Source organism: Bubalus kerabau, chromosome 10 (genome assembly GCF_029407905.1).
Source record: "Bubalus kerabau isolate K-KA32 ecotype Philippines breed swamp buffalo chromosome 10, PCC_UOA_SB_1v2, whole genome shotgun sequence".
NCBI lineage: Eukaryota > Metazoa > Chordata > Mammalia > Artiodactyla > Bovidae > Bubalus > Bubalus kerabau.
Genome location: NC_073633.1, coordinates 53015285 through 53033193, shown reverse-complemented (window position 1 = coordinate 53033193; position 17909 = coordinate 53015285). Strand labels below are relative to the sequence as shown.

At 36.1% G+C, this 17909-nt stretch overlaps 1 protein-coding gene and 1 non-coding gene across 2 annotated transcripts in view; one reads left to right on the top strand and one right to left on the bottom strand.

Annotated features, from left to right (window-relative positions):
- The window catches only part of VPS13C (vacuolar protein sorting 13 homolog C), a 183005-nt gene that overhangs the window by 129516 nt on the left and 35580 nt on the right, over positions 1-17909 (bottom strand). The window contains exons 9-14 of the mRNA XM_055537746.1: positions 17086-17166; positions 16144-16201; positions 4883-5010; positions 3241-3347; positions 2521-2692; positions 1223-1285 (exon numbers count right to left, since the gene is read on the bottom strand). Of these exons, the coding sequence (XP_055393721.1) occupies positions 1223-1285; positions 2521-2692; positions 3241-3347; positions 4883-5010; positions 16144-16201; positions 17086-17166 (609 nt within the window). The remainder of the gene's footprint in view (positions 1-1222; positions 1286-2520; positions 2693-3240; positions 3348-4882; positions 5011-16143; positions 16202-17085; positions 17167-17909) is intronic.
- On the top strand, positions 13076-13148 carry TRNAC-ACA (transfer RNA cysteine (anticodon ACA)). The gene has a single exon. It is a non-coding gene; the product is annotated as a tRNA-Cys (tRNA).

Here is a 17909-nt window from a genome sequence, read left to right as displayed (position 1 = left end):
CCTTACTTCTCTGACCTCATTGACCACAGCCACCAGTGTATCCTCTCTTTCACCACTCTACTTAGAACCCTGAATGAGTCAGATGTGCTCCTAGCCCAAAACCTTTCAGCTTGCTCTACTACTTATTCCTGGTATACTTTTTCCTCAGGTATCTTTCCGGTTGACTCCCTCATGTTCTTCAGCGCTTTGCTGAAATGCACCTTAAAAGAGCCAAACTCATTGGAAAAGCCCCTGATGCTGAGAAAGATTGGAGGCAGGAGGAGAAGGCAGTGACAGAGGGTGAGATGGTTGGACGGCATCACCAATGAAAATTAGACATGGACTGGGCAAACTCTGGGAGGTGGTGAGGGAAAGGGAGCCCTGGTATGCTGCAGTACATGGGGTCGCAAAGAGTCAAACACGACTGGGCGACTGAACAACAACAAAGCCGATGAACAATGCTGTGACAGTTTCAGGTGAACAGCAAGGGACTCAGCCACACGTACATATGTATACATTCTCCCCCAAACTTCCCTCACATCCAGGCTGCTACATAACATTGAGCAGAATTCCATCTGCTATACAGTGGGTCCTTATAGTGTGTGCATGTTCATCACAATCTCCCTAACTATCTCTTAATTACCAAAAAAGTTATGTTACAGAATAATAGAAATGACAAAGAACAAAGAGGAGAAGTTACCAAGTAAGGTAAGTCAGTAATTATTACTACAAAAAGATTGTAAGTACTGAAAGTATTACAAAGAGACTGAATCCAATTTTAGAAAAAAATAAAAGGAAGGAAGGAAGAGAAGACAGAAGGAGGGAAAAAAGAAGATGGGTGAAGGAAGGGAAGGAAGAGGAAATAAAGGGAAAGAAATAGGGGCTACAAAGCATAAGTAACTAGGTACATATGCATGAGAGAAAAACTGGAAGCCTACATATCAAAATGTTAACACCTGCATTCTGTGTTGCTAGAACTATGTTTGACTTTTACTTACTTTTGGGGGACCAGCAAAAATTTTGTTATAAAATTAGGAATTTTCCCCCCTCATATTACTGAGGTTTTTTTCCCCACAATATTCCAATTTTATTTTTTCCTGAGACTGAGCCATGAAAATTCAACCTTTATTATCAATTGAGTAAATCTAAACAACTTTCTATGCAACTTAAATTCTTGATTCCAGGTTTAAAGGAGTAGTATTAACCCATTTAAAACATAAAATCAGCTAATAAAAATGATTACCTCAACTTGTGCTTGTTGCCTTGCTAAAATTATGTTAAAAACATCTAGTATCTTCTCCAAGTCCTATAAAACAAAGGGACACTTGTAAACAAAGAAAATGGTCATTAAATTTTTTTCATATATATTTCTAGGCTTATTCCAGTCCATGAACAAACAATATCTGTGATCTAATGAAAGTGTAAGTATAAATTTGAACAGATATTTGGCTTTTACATTTTTACACTTTGCAATGTGAAAATAGTTTTGCAAAAAAGTAAATCCTCGTTAAATATGAAAGTAAGAATTTTAATGAAACCAAAACAATATAGAAACAGCCATACATGCAAATGGAAACAAAAATATTTAAGAGGGGGACCTGTTTTAGGTATTGGCCTTATGGTTGTTACTTTGGACTCCCTCTTCTCCATGCTATTTTACAATCGTTATACTAAAGTCACCTTAATAAAATACAAAATTTAAGAATGGAAAATTCTTCAAGTCAAGTATGCCAAAGCAGAAACTGACTTGGGGAATTTATGTAAGGGGAATCTAACATGTACTGGATGACCTATTTGTCAGATGTTCTATCTGTTATTTCATGCAATTCCCACAAGAGTGTAAGATACATACTATCTCCATTTTATACATGAAAATTACAGATCTAAGATGTTGAGAAAATTGATGTTTTTTCTAATATATAATACTAGTGACTGTCATATATTTCAGAATAACAATTAATTCTTTACATTATGAATTTATGGCAAAAATAGTGATATAATCAAGACCAGATGATATTCAGCAAATTATATATTTAGTACAGTGTTTTTCTGTATTTCAAAAGAGGGTAAATAAGACTCCTATCTTAAGGAATAAGAACTATTTTTTTTACAAATAAATTATATATTTAGTATAGTGTTTTTCTGTATTTCAAAAGAGGGTAAATAAGACTCCTATCTTAAGGAATAAGAACTATTTTTTTACAAATACTGTGAACTCTTAAAAAAAAGCCACTAACAAAACAAACAATACATATTTAGCTAATAACAATTACATACTCAAACAGCTCTGATACTGATTTTCTAAATATTATTATTATAAAAACTAAACACATTTCTCCAAATAGTTTATAGTAAGCTGATATTAGCAAGGTATTTTTAAAGGGAAAAAACAGGTAAAAACACTTTGCATTTTCCATACAGTTCTCTCAAAAAGAACTCAGTATTGTTCTTCCTAAAATTGTCTTTTAATTTATATCTAGAAAAATTCATACTTAAGGATGATTTAACAAATAACACCTTCCCAATACATGCAAGATATACCTGAATTTGTTTCTGTATTTCTTCTGGGACTTTAGTCTGGGTTAGCTTATTTTTATAGGCACTTTTATAACTCTTGAGCAATTGCCTGTGTTTTTTTATGTTACTCCATGACCACATCCGTGTATACCTTCTTATATGAACTTCAAGAACAGAATCGATTGCGTATTTCCACCTGCAAACCAAATTTTGTTAATGCACATTGGAATACGAAGGTTTAAAAAGCAGGAAAACAGCACTGACATTTTACAGCTACACTGTTACTTTTTTTGTTCTTATTAACTGTATTCTTACAAAGGTTCAGCCATAATATTTCAGTTCCCCAATACTTCAATTCTCTGACTTAAATACATTATGAAATAAGCAAACCATTTCAGGAAGAGGGTATGTCAAAGCAAAATAATAAAGACACAAAATGACATGCTGTGTGAAATTAATAATATCCCAATATATTTGTGACACTGAGTTCACATGCATGACTGAAGGGCAATATGATCAAAAAAAATGTTGAAAGTCTTGAATGCTGAGTTAAGAATTTAATTTAGGAGCAAGAGTACAAGAGAATGTGTTTATAAAAAAAAGTAACAAGGACATAATATAAAAGCCCTCTAATGTCTATTAAAAAAAAAAAGTGGCTTTGTTACATGTCTTTCAAGGTCTGTTAGCTCTGAGAGTTCCTAATCATATGATTACATAAAATATTTTTTAAAAATTCTAACTTACCATTGTCGACCATTGGTATGAAGTGGTAAATAAGGCTTATATTTTCTGTAAGGAGCATTTCTAACCATGTAATCCACTGACTCCAAAAGGTCGATCATACTTAAGTACTATAAAAACAAAAACCAAGTTACATCTGTTACATCACAACATGGATAAACACCAAATTTTATTATATTTTCTGCCTAGTGAGATTTCAAATTATCTGAACAATGAATACCATAGTTGCTTGGTAATTCAATAATATATTTCATCAAAGTTAAGAAACCACCAATTGTAAGATAATATTAAGCACTGCCGATTAAACATCATACCACTAATAATAATATACATGCCATTTTCAGATATATTAAAGTGTGATATAAATGTAAATCTTAGAACCAATGAAATATGGTATCTGTTACTACTGACATGAAACTCGCTTAGTGCTAAAACCAAATATACTTTCCTCTGGACCATCATTTCAAGTAGTGGCAACCTATAAGCTAAGTTTCCAAATTGCTCCAGGGAATTATTGCATAACTAAAGCAAGATAAAATTATTTAACCACCAATACAAAACAACTCACATGGAGGAAAACACACACACACACACACACACAACGAGAAGATAAAAAAAGGAGAGATCTAACCTAAGAGTTACCAGTACTTATCCTGTGGATAGCATGAACTTAAATGTATTTGTAAGCGTAAAACATACCCCAAATTTTGAAGACTTAAGAAAAAATAAAAGGATATAAAATATTGTAACAATTTCTAATTTTGATTACATGTTGAAATATAATCACCACTTCCCTGGTGGCTCAGATGGTAAAGCCTACAATGCAGGAGACACGGGTTTGATTCCTGGGTCGGGAAGATCCTATGGAGAAGGAAATGGCACCCAACTCCAGTACTCTTGCCTGGAAAATCCCATGGACAGAGGAGCCTGGTAGACTATAGTCCGTGGGGATGCAAAGAGTTGGACACAACTGAGTGACTTCACTTTCACTTTTCACATGTTGAAATGATAATATTTGGGTACATTAGGTTAAATAAAATGTTATTAATTTTAGTAATTAATTTCCTCTTTTCTTACTTTGCTAATGTAGTTACTAGAAAATTTAAAATTACACATATAACTTGCATTATATGTGTACTGGACTGCACTGAGCCAAAAGTTCAGTTAACTATAAAGCCCTCATCCTCCTTTCACTTCCAGTTCTCCAAATTAGTTATTGAAACTCCTTAGGTACATAACCAAACTTGAGAAATAAGTAAAGGAAAAAAACTGCCAACACAGCTGTTCTAAAAATTAAGTAAACAATATTTAATGTAAGAGTATCTGCTATTAAAATCTGAGGAAGGAAAATAAAACCATTAAAACTTTTCATTAAGAACTGAGAATTAAATGGAACCATGTCATGTACTATAATTTGATAGGATTCTCTACCAATAAGATGAAAATCATAAAAAATGAAAGAAAACTATTTCTTATATTTGGTATTTATTTTAAAATAATACATATAATCTATTTTGAGGAATCAAAACTCAACAATAACAAACCAAAAGAACCACCAGAGCAGTGAAGAAGGAACAGCAACAGAGGACAAAAGCTGTTCAGATTCAAGGTTAGTCAAAGCTGTAAGCCCTTAAGTGAATCTTACCTGAGGTTTGGTCAGTTCAATTGCAATATTTTGTACTTCTATGTTCCAATCAAGTTTAGGTGTTTTGAGCTCTGTTTCTGCATAAGGATTCATGTAAAGTTTTGCAGAGGCTGATATTGGCTGAAAAACTTACACAACATGGGAAGACATAAGATATGTTTATATGCCCTTACCTATGAACAACTGTAAATAATTATGAGAACACTGTTACCTTGAAAGTAAAGAAAAATCATCAAAAATATATTTTAAAAAATATTTTTTAAAAAATCACCACCAAAAACTATTTAAGCATCTATTTATCTACATAACAAGAATTCCCAACTCAATGGTAAAAGCAGAATCTCCAAGGAAGAAGATGATGTTCTATGCCTCTAAGTAAGAAATGCAAAAATATACACAATCTAATCTTGATTATTTACAGTCTGTGTAAAACTATGTTTCTCTTCCTTGCTGCAAGATATTTAATGATTTTATTATTCATTAAAAGTACTAATACAGGGGTATGGATAAATTGGGACATTGGGACTGACATATACACATTACTATAATATATAAAACAGATAACTAATAAGGACCTACTGTATAGCACAGGGAACTCTGCTCAATACTCTGTAATGGCTTATATGGGAAAAGAATCTAAAAAAAGTGGATATATACATATATATATAACTGATTCACTTTGGTGCACACATGAAACTAAAAAAACATTGTAAATCAACTATACTCCAATAAAAAATTTTTTAAAAATAATCATTATTGCCTGAGATGCCCCCACAAAAAATACCAATACAAGACAGGAAATAAAACTTGATTAATTTTCATCTTATTTAATCATAGTTAGAATTTAGGAACAGAATCATGAATGAAATTCATATTACCCAGAAAAAATTATCTACTACTTTATAATTTTCAAAATGACTATTACATATATAGTTTTAGACTCAAAAGAAGACAATATTCTTGAAGTTAAGTAGTATAAAAAAAGAGTATCAGGGAATATGACAGAGCAAAAAGTAATGTATTAAATTATAATTGTGAATAGTATTAAAATTATATAAATTGTGATATCTTATAGTATTTATAATATACGAAAGATTATATAAAATTTTTTAACTTATTTAGAGGTTATTTATAATTGAAACATGCCCAAGAATAAAGTTGCAGATTTTTCTAAACAAGTTATTTCATGAATGAAACTAAATGCTCTCACAAACTAACAGCATCTGAAAGCTTTACCATCATTAAACAGGCACGCTTGTGGACATAAAGAAAAAGCCCCAACTCTCATATAAAGGCAGTTAGCTACAAAAGAATAAAAAGAAAACAATAGTGAACCATAGTAGTATGGAATATGGAAGAACATGGGCATAAAAACTGAGAAGAAACATAACGAGGTACACTAAATATATACAAAAGAATATTAGAGGCGGTCCTCAAATGGTGGAGGAATAGGACAGGGAGACCAATTTCTCCCCCACAAATTCATCAAAAGAACATTTGAATGCTGAGTAAATTCCACAAAACAACTTCTGAATGCCTGCAGAGGACATCAGGCACCCAGAAAAGCAGCCCACTGTCTTCGAAAGGAAGTAGAAAAAAATATAAAAGATAAAAATAGAGACAAAAGAGGTAGGGACGGAGCTCCATCCTGGGAAGGGAGTCTTAAAAAAGAGAGAAGTTTCCAAACACCAGGAAACACTCTCACTGCTGAGTCTGTGGCGAGCCTTGGAACCACAGAGGGCAACATAACCAGGAAGAAAAATAAATAAATAATTAAAACCCACAGATTATGAGCCCAACTGTAACTCCCCCAGCGGAGAAGCAGCGCAGACACCCGCATCCACCACTAGCAAGCAGGGGCTGGGCAGGGAGGCGCCGTGGCTGCATTGCTTAGAGTAAAGACCAGGCCTGAATGCCCCGAGGGCAATCTGAGGGAACTAACTTGAGATAGCAAACCAGATCATGGGATAGCTACCACTCAAAAAGCCCTAACCTAAGACACCACCAGGCCCGCTCACAGAACAAAGGACTGAGCAAAGCTAGCCGGCTGCAGGCCGGCCCATCCCCCTCCAGAAACAGGCAGGCGAGGGCAGCCAGAGCCGGAAGAGGGCAATCGCAGCCCCAGAGAGGCATTATCTACCAAACTGCAAGCAGGCTTCATGCTAATCAAGACTTCTCTTGGGATTCTGGATGGTCAACATCTGCCTCAGAAGGTGCGCCAGTTGTACACCCAGAAAACTGAGCAGCAGGGACAGGGGAGGCGATAAGTCGCAGCAACCGCGCTCACCAAACACTTAGTCACCTGAGCTACTCCGACCTGGGAAGGGCACAAAACGCAGGCCCAACCGAGTCTGCGCCTCTGAGAACTACCTGCGTACCTGAACCTGAGCGGCTTAGACCTGGGAAGTGCACACAACCCAGGGCCGGCCTTAGACAGTTCCCAGCACAGCAACCTAGAGCCTAAGCAGTGTAGACAGGGAAAGCACACAAGCCGTGAACAGGGGCAAACCAGTGTGGCTGAGACACTGTGAGCACATGCCAGTGTTATTTGTTTGCAATGTCCCTCCCTCCCCACAGCACGACTGAACAAGTGAGCCTAAAAAGTGTCTACCACCGTCCCCTTGTGCCAGGGCAGAAATTAGACACTGAAGAGACCAGCAAACAGAAGAAGCTAAAACAGAGGGAACCTCCTTGGAACTGACAGGTGCAACAGATTAAAACCCTGTAGATAGTACCAACTACATAGGAAGAGGCCTATAGATCTTGAGAAACATAAGCCAGATCAAGGAACTATCCAAAAATGAACTGACCCCACACAGCCCACAACACCACCACAGAAAGTCCTAGATATATTTTTACTATTTTTACTATCATTCAATTTATTTTTTATTTTTAAGTCCTCTATTACTCCTCTAATTTTCATTTTTATAACCTACCACTACTTTGCCCCCCCCCAAAAAAAGAGACCCTATTTTTAAAGCAAACTTCATACATATATATTTTATAATTTTTGTGACTTTTTTTTTCTCCTTTTCTTTAATATTGTGTTTTTGAAAATCCAACCTCTACTCTCGATTTTTAATCTTTGCTTTTTGGTATTTGTTATCAATTTTGTACCTTTAAGAACCCAATCTTCAGTACCCATTTTTACTTGGGAGCGAAATTACTGGCTTGACTGCTCTCTCCCTCTTTGGACTCTCCTTTTTCTCCACCAAGTTGCCTCTATCTCCTCCCTCGCCCTTCTCTTCTCTACCCAACCCTATGAATCTTTTTGTGTGTTCCGGACGGTGGAGAACACTTAGGGAACTGATTACTGGCTGGATCTGTCTCTCTACTTTTGATTCCCCCCTTCATTCCCCTGGCCACCTCTCTCTCTTTCCTCTCTCTTTTCTTCTCTGTATAACTCCATGAACATCTCTGAGCAGTCCAGACTGTGGAGCACACATAAGGAAGTGATTACTAGCTAGCTTGCTCTCTCCTCTTTTGATTTTCCCTCTTCTCCTCCTGGTCACCTCTATCTCCCTCCTCCCTCTTCTCTTCTCTGTGTAACTCTGTGAACCTCTCTGGGTGGCCCTCACTGTGGAGAAACTTTTCATCTTTAACCTAGATGTTTTATCAACGGTGCTGTACAGATGGAGATGTCTTGAGGCTACTGTAAAAATAAGACTGAAAACCAGAAGCAGAAGGCTTAAGTCCAAATCCTGAGAACACCAAAGAAATCCTGACTCCAGGGAACATTTAATTGACAGGAGCTCATTAAATGCCTCCATACCTACAATGAAACCAAGCACCACCCAAGAGCCAACAAGTTCCAGAGCAAGACATACCACACAAATTCTCCAGCAACACAGGAACATAGCCCTGAGCTTCAATATACAGGGTGCCCAAAGTCACTCAAAACCCACTGACATCTCATAACTCATTACTGGAAAATTCATTACACTCCAGAGAGAAGTCCAGCCTCACCCACCAGAACACAAGCTTTCCTAACCAGGACACCTTGATAAGCCACCCTTACAATCCCACCCACAACGAGGAAACTCCACAATGGAATTTAGAAAGATGGTAATGACAACCCTGTATGCGAGACAGCAAAAGAGACACAGATGTACAGAACAGTATTTTGGACTCTGGGAGAGGGAGGGGGGGATGATTTGGGAGAATGGCATTAAAACATGTATAATATCATATAAGAAACGAATCGCCAGTCCAGGTTTGATGCAGGATACAGGAAGCTTGGGGCTGGTGCACTGGGATGACCCAGAGGGATGGTATGGGGAGGGAGGTGGGAGTGGGGTTCAGGATGGGGAACATGTGTACACCCGTGGTGGATGTATGTTGATGTATGGCAAAACCAATACAATATTGTAAAGTAAAAAAAAAAAAGAAAACACATGTTGATAGTTCTCATAAAAATAAAGTGTGCAAAACCATTAAAAAAAAAGAGAGAGAGAACTCCACAAACTGCCAGAATACAGAAAGGCTACCCCAAACACAGCAATATAAACGAGATGAAGAGACAGAGGAATACCCAGCAGGTAAAGGAACAAGATAAATGCCCACCAAACCAAACAAAAGAGGAAGAGATAGGGAATCTACCTGATAAAGAATTCTGAATAATGATAGAGAAAATGATCCAAAATCTTGAAAACAAAATGGAATCACAGATAAATAGCCTGGAGACAAGGATTGAGAAGATGCAAGAAAGGTTTAACAAGGACCTAGAAGAAATAAAAAAGAGTCAATATATAAGGAATAATGCAATAAATGAAATAAAAAAACACTCTGGAGGGAACCAACAGTAGAATAAGGGAGGCAGAAGATAGGATAAGGGAGGTAGAAGATAGAATGGTAGAAATAAATGAAAGAGAGGAAAAAAGAAAAATGAATTAAAAGAAATGAGGATAATCTCAGAGACTTCTGGGACAATGTTAAATGCCCCAACATTCAAATCATAGGAGTCCTAGAAGAAGAAGACAAAAAGAAAGACCATAAGAAAATACTTGAGGAGATAATAGTTGAAAACTTCCCTAAAATGGGGAAGGAAATAATCACCCAAGTCCAAGAACCCAGAGAGTCCCAAACAGGATAAACCCAAGGCGAAACACCCCAAGACACATATTAATCAAATTAACAAAGAACAAATATTAAAAGCAGCAAGGGAAAAACAACAAATAACACACAAGGGGATTCCCATAAGGATAACAGCTGATCTTTCAATAGAAACTCTTCAGGCCAGGAGGGAATGCCAGGACATACTTAAAGTGATGAAACAAAATAACCTACAGCCCAGATTACTGTACCCAGCAAGCATCTCATTCAAATATTAAGGAGACATCAAAAGCTTTACAGACAAGCAAAAGCTGAGAGAATTCAGCACCACCAAACCAGCTCTCCAACAAATGTAAAGGATATTCTCTAGGCAGGAAACACAGAAAGGGTGTATAAACTCGAACCCAAAACAATAAAGTAAATGGCAATGGGGTCATACTTATCGATAATTACCTTAAATGTAATGGGTTGAATGCCCCAACCAAAAGACAAAGACTGGCTGAATGGATACAAAAACAAGACCCTTATATATGTTGTCTACAAGAGACCCACCTCGAAACAGGGGATACATACAGACTGAAAGTGAAGGGCTAGAAAAAGATATTCCACGCAAATAGAGACCAAAAGAAAGCAGGAGTAGCAATACTCATATCAGATAAAACAGACTTTAAAACAAAGGCTGTGAAAAGAGACAAAGGACACTACATAATGATCAAAGGATCAATCCAAGAAGAAGAAATAACAATTATAAATATATATGCACCCAACATAGGAGCACTGCATATGTAAGACAAATGCTAACAAGTATGAAAGGGGAAATTAACAATAACACAATAAGTGGGAGACTTTAATACCCCACTCATGCCTATGGATAGATCAACTAAACAGAAAATTAACAAGGAAACACAAACTTTAAATGATACAATAGACCAGTTAGAACTAATTGATATCTATAGGACATTTCACCCCAAAACAATGAATTTCACCTTTTTCTCAAGTGCACAGAACTTTCTCCATGATAGATCACATACTGGGCCATAAATCTAGCCTTGGTAAATTCAAAAAAATTGAAATCATTCCAAGCATCTTTTCTGACCACAATGCAGTAAGATTAGATCTCAATTACAGGAGAAAAACTATTACAAATTACAACATATGGAGGCTGAACAACACGCTGCTGAATAACCAAAAAATCACAGAAGAAATCAAAAAAGAAATCAAAATATGCATAGAAACGAATGAAAATGAAAACACAACAATCCAAAACCTGTGGGACACTGTAAAAGCAGTGCTAAGGGGAAGCTTCATAGCAATACAGGCATACCTCAAGAAACAAGAAAAAAGTCAAATAAATAACCTAACTCTACACCTAAAGCAACTAGAAAAGGAAGAAATGAAGAACCCCAGGGTTAGTAGAAGGAAAAAAATCTTAAAAATTAGGGCAGAAATAAATGCAAAAGAAACAAAAGAGACCACAGCAAAAATCAACAAAGCCAAAAGCTGGTTCTTTAAGAAGATAAATAAAACTGACAAACCATTAGCCAGACTCATCAAGAAACAAAGGGAGAAAAATCAAATCAATAAAATTAGAAATGAAAATGGAGAGATCACAACAGACAACAGAGAAATACAAAGGATCATAAGAGACTACTATCAGCAACTATACGCCAATAAAATGGACAACATGGAAGAAATGGACAAATTCTTAGAAAAGTACAACTTTCCAAAACTGAATCAGAAAGAAATAGAAAATCTTAACAGACCCATCACAAGCAGGGAAATTGAAACTAACCAGAAATCTTCCAGCAAACAAAAGCCCAGGACCAGACGGCTTCACAGCTGAATTCTACCAAAAATTTAGAGAAGAGCTAACACCTATCCTACTCAAACTCTTCCAGAAAATTGCAGAGGAAGGTAAACTTCCAAACTCATTCTATGAGGCCACCATCACCCTAATACCAAAACCAGACAAAGATGCCACAAAAAAAGAAAACTACAGGAAAATATCACTGATGAACATAGATCCAAAAATTCTTAACAAAATTCTAGCAAACACAATCCAACAACACATTAAAAAGATCATACATCATGACCAAGTGGGCTTTATCCCAGGGATGCAAGGATTCTTCAATATCTGCAAATCAATCAATGTAATACACCACATAAACAAATTGAAAAATAAAAGCCAAATGATTATCTCAATAGATGCAGAGAAAGCCTTTGACAAAATTCAACATCCATTTATAACAAAAACTCTCCAGAAAGCAGGGATAGAAGGAACATACCTCAACATAATAAAAGCTATATATGACAAACCCACAGCAAACATTATCCTCAATGGTGAAAAATTGAAAGCATTTCCTCTAAAGTCAGGAACAAGACAAGGGTGCCTACTTTCATCACTACTATTCAACATAGTTTTGGAAGTTTTGGCCACAGCAATCAGAGCAGAGAAAGAAATAAAAGGAATCCAAATTGGAAAAGAAGAAGTAAAACTCTCACTGTTTGCAGATGACATGATCCTCTACATAGAAAACCCTAAAGACTCCACCAGAAAATTACTAGAGCTAATCAATGAATATAGTAAAGTGGCAGGATATAAAATCAACACACAGTAATCCCTTGCATTCCTATACACAAATAATAAAATAGAAAGAGAAATTAAGGGAACAATTCCATTCACCATTGCAATGAAAAGAATAAAATACTCAGGAATATATCTACCTAAAGAAACTAAAGACCTATATATAGAAAACTATAAAACACTGGTGAAAGAAATCAAAGAGGACACTAATAGATGGAGAAATATACTGTGTTCATGGATCAGAAGAATCAATACAGTGAAAATGAGTATACTACCCAAAGCAATCTATAGATTCAATGCAATCCCTATCAAGCTACCAACAGTATTTTTCACAGAGCTACAATAAATAATTTCACAATTTGTATGGAAATACAAAAAACCTCAAATAGCCAAAGCAATCTTAAGAAAGAAGAATGGAACTGGAGGAATCAATCTGCCTGACTTCAGGCTCTACTACAAAGCCACAGTCATCAAGACAGTATGGTACTGGCACAAAGACAGAAATATAGATCAATGGAATAAGATAGAAAGCCCAGAGATAAAGCCAGAGATAGGCTTCCCTGATGGCTCAGACGGTAAAGCATCTGCCTACAATGCAGGAGACCCGGGTTCGATCCCTGGGTCAGGAAGATCCTCTGGAGAAGGAAATGGCAAACCACTCCAGTACTTTTGCCTGGAAAATCCCATGGATGGAGGAGCCTGGTGGGCTACAGTCTATGGGGTTGCAAAGAGTCGGACACGACTGAGCAACTTCACTTTCTTTCTTTCATGGACACCTTATCTTTGACAAAGGAGGCAAGAATATACAATGGAGAAAAGACAATCTCTTTAACAAGTGGTGCTGGGTAAACTGGTCAACCACTTGTAAAAGACTGAAACTAGAACACTTTCTAACACCATACACAAAAATAAACTCAAAACGGATCAAAGATCTAAACGTAAGACCAGAAACATAAAACTCCTAGAGGAGAATGTAGGCAAAACACTCGCCGACATAAATCACAGCAGGATCCTCTATGACCCACCTCCCAGAATATTGGAAATAAAAGCAAAAATAAACAAATGGGACCTAATTAAAAGTGAAGGCTTCTGCACAACAAAGGAAATTATAAGCAAGGTTTCAGAATGGGAGAAAATAATAGCAAATGAAGCAACTGACAAAGAATTACTCTCAAAAATATACAAGCAACTCCTGCAGCTCAATTCCAGAAAAATAAACACCCCAATCAAAAAATGGGCCAAAGAACTAAATAGACATTTCTCCAAAGAAGACATACAGATGGCTAACAAACACATGAAAAGATGCTCAACATCACTCATTATCAGAGAAATGCAAATCAAAACCACTATGAGGTACCATTCCACGCCAGTCAGAATGGCTGCTATCCAAAGGTCTACAAGCAATAAATGCTGGAGAGGGTATGGAGAAAAGGAAACCCTCTTACACTGTTGGTGGGAATGCAAACTAGTACAGCCACTATGGAGAACAGTGTGGAGATTCCTTAAAAAACTGGAAATAGAACTGCCATACGACCCAGCAATCCCACTGCTGGGCATACACCTGAGGAAACCAGAATTGAAAGAGACACATGTACACCAATGTTCACCACAGCACTGTTTATAATAGCCAGGACATGGAAGCAACCTAGATGTCCATCAGCAGATGAATGGATAAGAAAGCTGTGGTACATATACACAATGGAGTATTACTCAGCCATTAAAAAGAATACATTTGAATCAGTTCTAATGAGGTGGATGAATCTGGAGCCTATTATACAGAGTGAAGTAAGCCAGAAAGAAAAACACTAATACAGTATACTAACACATATATATGGAATTTAGAAAGATGGTAACGATAACACTGTATGCGAGACAGCAAAAGAAACACAGAGGTATAGAACAGTCTTATCAACTCTGTGGGAGAGGGCAAGTGTGGGATGATTTGGGAGAATGGCATAGAAACATGTATAATATCATGCATGAAACAAATTGCCAGTCCAGGTTCGATGCATGATACAGGATGCTTGGGACTGGTGCACTGGGATGACCCAGAGGGATGGTATGGGGAGGGTGGTGGGAGGGGGGTTCAGGATGGGAAACACGTGTACACACATGGCGGATTCATGTTGATGTATGGCAAAACCAATACAATACTGTACAGTAATTAGCCTCCAATTAAAATAAATAAATTTATATTAAAAAAAAGAACAGCAGAGAAAATGTATGGGATAAATAATATACAGGCAGCTTTGTTAGAGATCTACTCAAAAATAAATAAAGGTAAGGCTGCCAAGAAACAGAAAAGATCTCTGGAGAAATTCAAATCAAAACAAGAGTGAGTTTAACCCCTACATCTTTCAGAATGGCTACCATCAAAAAGTTCACAAATAACCAATGTTGGGAGAGAATATGAAGAAAAGGGAACCTCTGTGCATTGTCAGTGGGAAATGTAAATTGGTGCAGTCACTACTGAAAACAGTATGGAGGTTCCTCAAAAAACTAAAAATAGAACTACCATATGACCCAGCAATTTCACTTCTGGGCACATATCCTGAAAAAATAAAAACACTAATTTGAAAAGACAGATGCACCCAAATGTTCACAGCAGCACTATTTACAACAGCCAAGCTATTCCAGCTACCCAAATGCCCATCAAGAGAGGAACGGATTAAAATATGGTATGTATATACAATGGAATATTACTCAGCCATAAAAAAGAATGAAATACTGCTATATGTAGCAATATGGATGAACTCAGAGAATATTATGCTTAGTGAAATAATACAAAGACAAATATTACATGACATCATTTATATACAGAATCTAAAGAAAACACAAATGACTGAATATGCAAAACAGACACAGACTCACAGATGTAGAAAATAAACTTGTGGCTACCAAAGAGGAGAGGGAAGGAGAAGGGACAAATCAGGGTATGTGATTACCATGTACAACCTACAACACATAAAACAGATAAGCAATAAGGATTTACTGTATAGCACAGGGATTTGGACCCAATATCTTATAATAATCCATAATGAAGTATAATCTGTAAAAACACATTATCTGTACTTTGTATACCTGAAATTCACATAATACTATAAATCAACTATGTGCATGCATGCAACTCCTGCATCTCTTGCATTGGCAGGCAGATTTTTTACCACTGCGCCACCTGGGAGGCTATGCTATAATCATCTATACTTCTTTTTTTTTAAATCTCTGGAGTACTTTGTCTTAACACTACAATACTGACATGTTCAAAGTAACCTGAATATCAAGACCCCAGAGATTTCATTATTAAACAAAGAAAAAAAAAGAAAATCCAATTCTTAAAAGAAAGTAGACATTAACAAGATAGGGAAAAAACATGGAGGTCAAGGGGTTAGCTGTTGGGAGTGAACTATAGCCACAGAGCCCTTCTCTCTCACTCTCCAGTGGTGTAAGTGTTACAATCTATTTCTAAATACTAAAATATATACTGAACATGCTGTTATCATGACACTAACATATAAAATTAATACTTTCTCTTTGTCAAAATAACTTTATCAGAAAAAGTATATTAAAATACAGCATTTAATTCTACGCTTCCTATAACATAAAATAAACTTTTACCATTACTTACTGTATTGATGGTTTGGGGGTATATTGTTACTTGTAAGAATTTCACTTTTTAGCTGATCCTATAAAAAAAATTTGAATGATATGAGAATGAAAAAGAAAATGCATATATTCTCAGCACCCCTGACACACACACACACATGAAATTTGGTTCTAAATCAATATCTTTATTCCCCACTTTGTAATTATTAGTCCATAAGAAAAACACACTGAGCACTATTTACAGATATATTTCTTTAGAATATTACTTCAGTAGGTAATTTTTATAAATTCTAAATACCTAGAAACAACCTAAGACTGTTCCACTCTGACTTAAAAGGTATATAATGTGTACACACACACACATTCATAAATTAGGATCTCAATCACTTTCTAGACAAAGGCAAATTAATCATTACAGTATCTTTCTGAGAAATAAAAGACAGAATCTTGGAATTAATTCAGTTCAGAAAATTAAACTGTTCTTTTCTAGCTAAATATGACTAAGACTGCTTAGCTTTAAGACATGACTTAGCATGCATAGTTTTGAATCAATCATTCACTATGATGCATCACTGTAAATGCTTAAAACATATGCTATGGATACATTTTTTAAAAATCTGACAGGTATCATCTTTCTTTACAATCCTTTTCAAGTAATCATTCTCATATAAAACTCCACAATGCAACCAGAATGCCATCAAAATGAGAGTGTGAAAAACCATAAATCCAGTTTTAATTTGATAGTATAGGTTCTCATCTCACTGTCAAGTGAAAGATGTCACAAAGATCTTCAAAAACAAAAGTGCTATTTTTAACATAGAGTCAATTCCAAAAACTGTGTTGCATACTTCTGACTTAGTTACAACTTAAGCAAAAGACCAGTATCTTGTCCTCATTAGAGACTGCGTATGTAAAGTAAATCCCAGGAGTATAGTCAGCTATTCAGGGGACAAACTGAAATTACCAAGATCTGTTCCCTTGACCCCTGGTAAGACATGCTGCAGTTCACATTCCAGTAGGCACTGAGACTATCAAGTCGTATCAGCTATAAAAGAAAAATTGGAAAAGATCAGGCAACTAACAAATGGAAGTTATGTATCAATATTAAAAGAATATTCTCATGCTCACTATACCAAAATCATCAAATTGTCATTTTGAACTTTTAAAGGGAAGAAGATAATGCAAAAGTGGAGGAAAACGTATGTTATTCAGAGACTTTATTATTAATCTGGGCTTCCTTAGTGGCTCAGATGGTAAAAAAAACTAACTGCAACACAGGAGACCTGGGTTTGATCTGAGGGTCAGGAAGATCCTGTGGAGAAGGAAATGGCTATCCACTCCAGTATTCTTGCCTGGAGAATTCCATGGACAGAGGAGCCTGGCGGGCTACAATCCATAGCATCCCAGAGAGTTGGATATGACTGAGTAACTAACACTTATTAATCTAGCATTTGCTAAATTGTGCTTGCAGGAACACTGTTCCCCAGGGGATTACTCATTCACTAATCAAATATTTATTGAGAATTCAGTATCTAACAGACTCTGTATTTCAATGAATAAGAAAGACATGATTCCTCCAATGAATACAAATGGCTGTTTCAAAGGACGGGTGAAGAGAAGAGGATTCTATGATTAACAAAGGTGGAGAAAAGTACATACAAAATATCCCTTTGGAAGATTCAAAGTGTTTATTAGCATATTTAAAGCATTGTGAAATCCTGGAGTTTAAAACAAAACAAAATATACCTGTCTAACTATGAACACCTTTCTGTTTTAGTCAGTAATCTT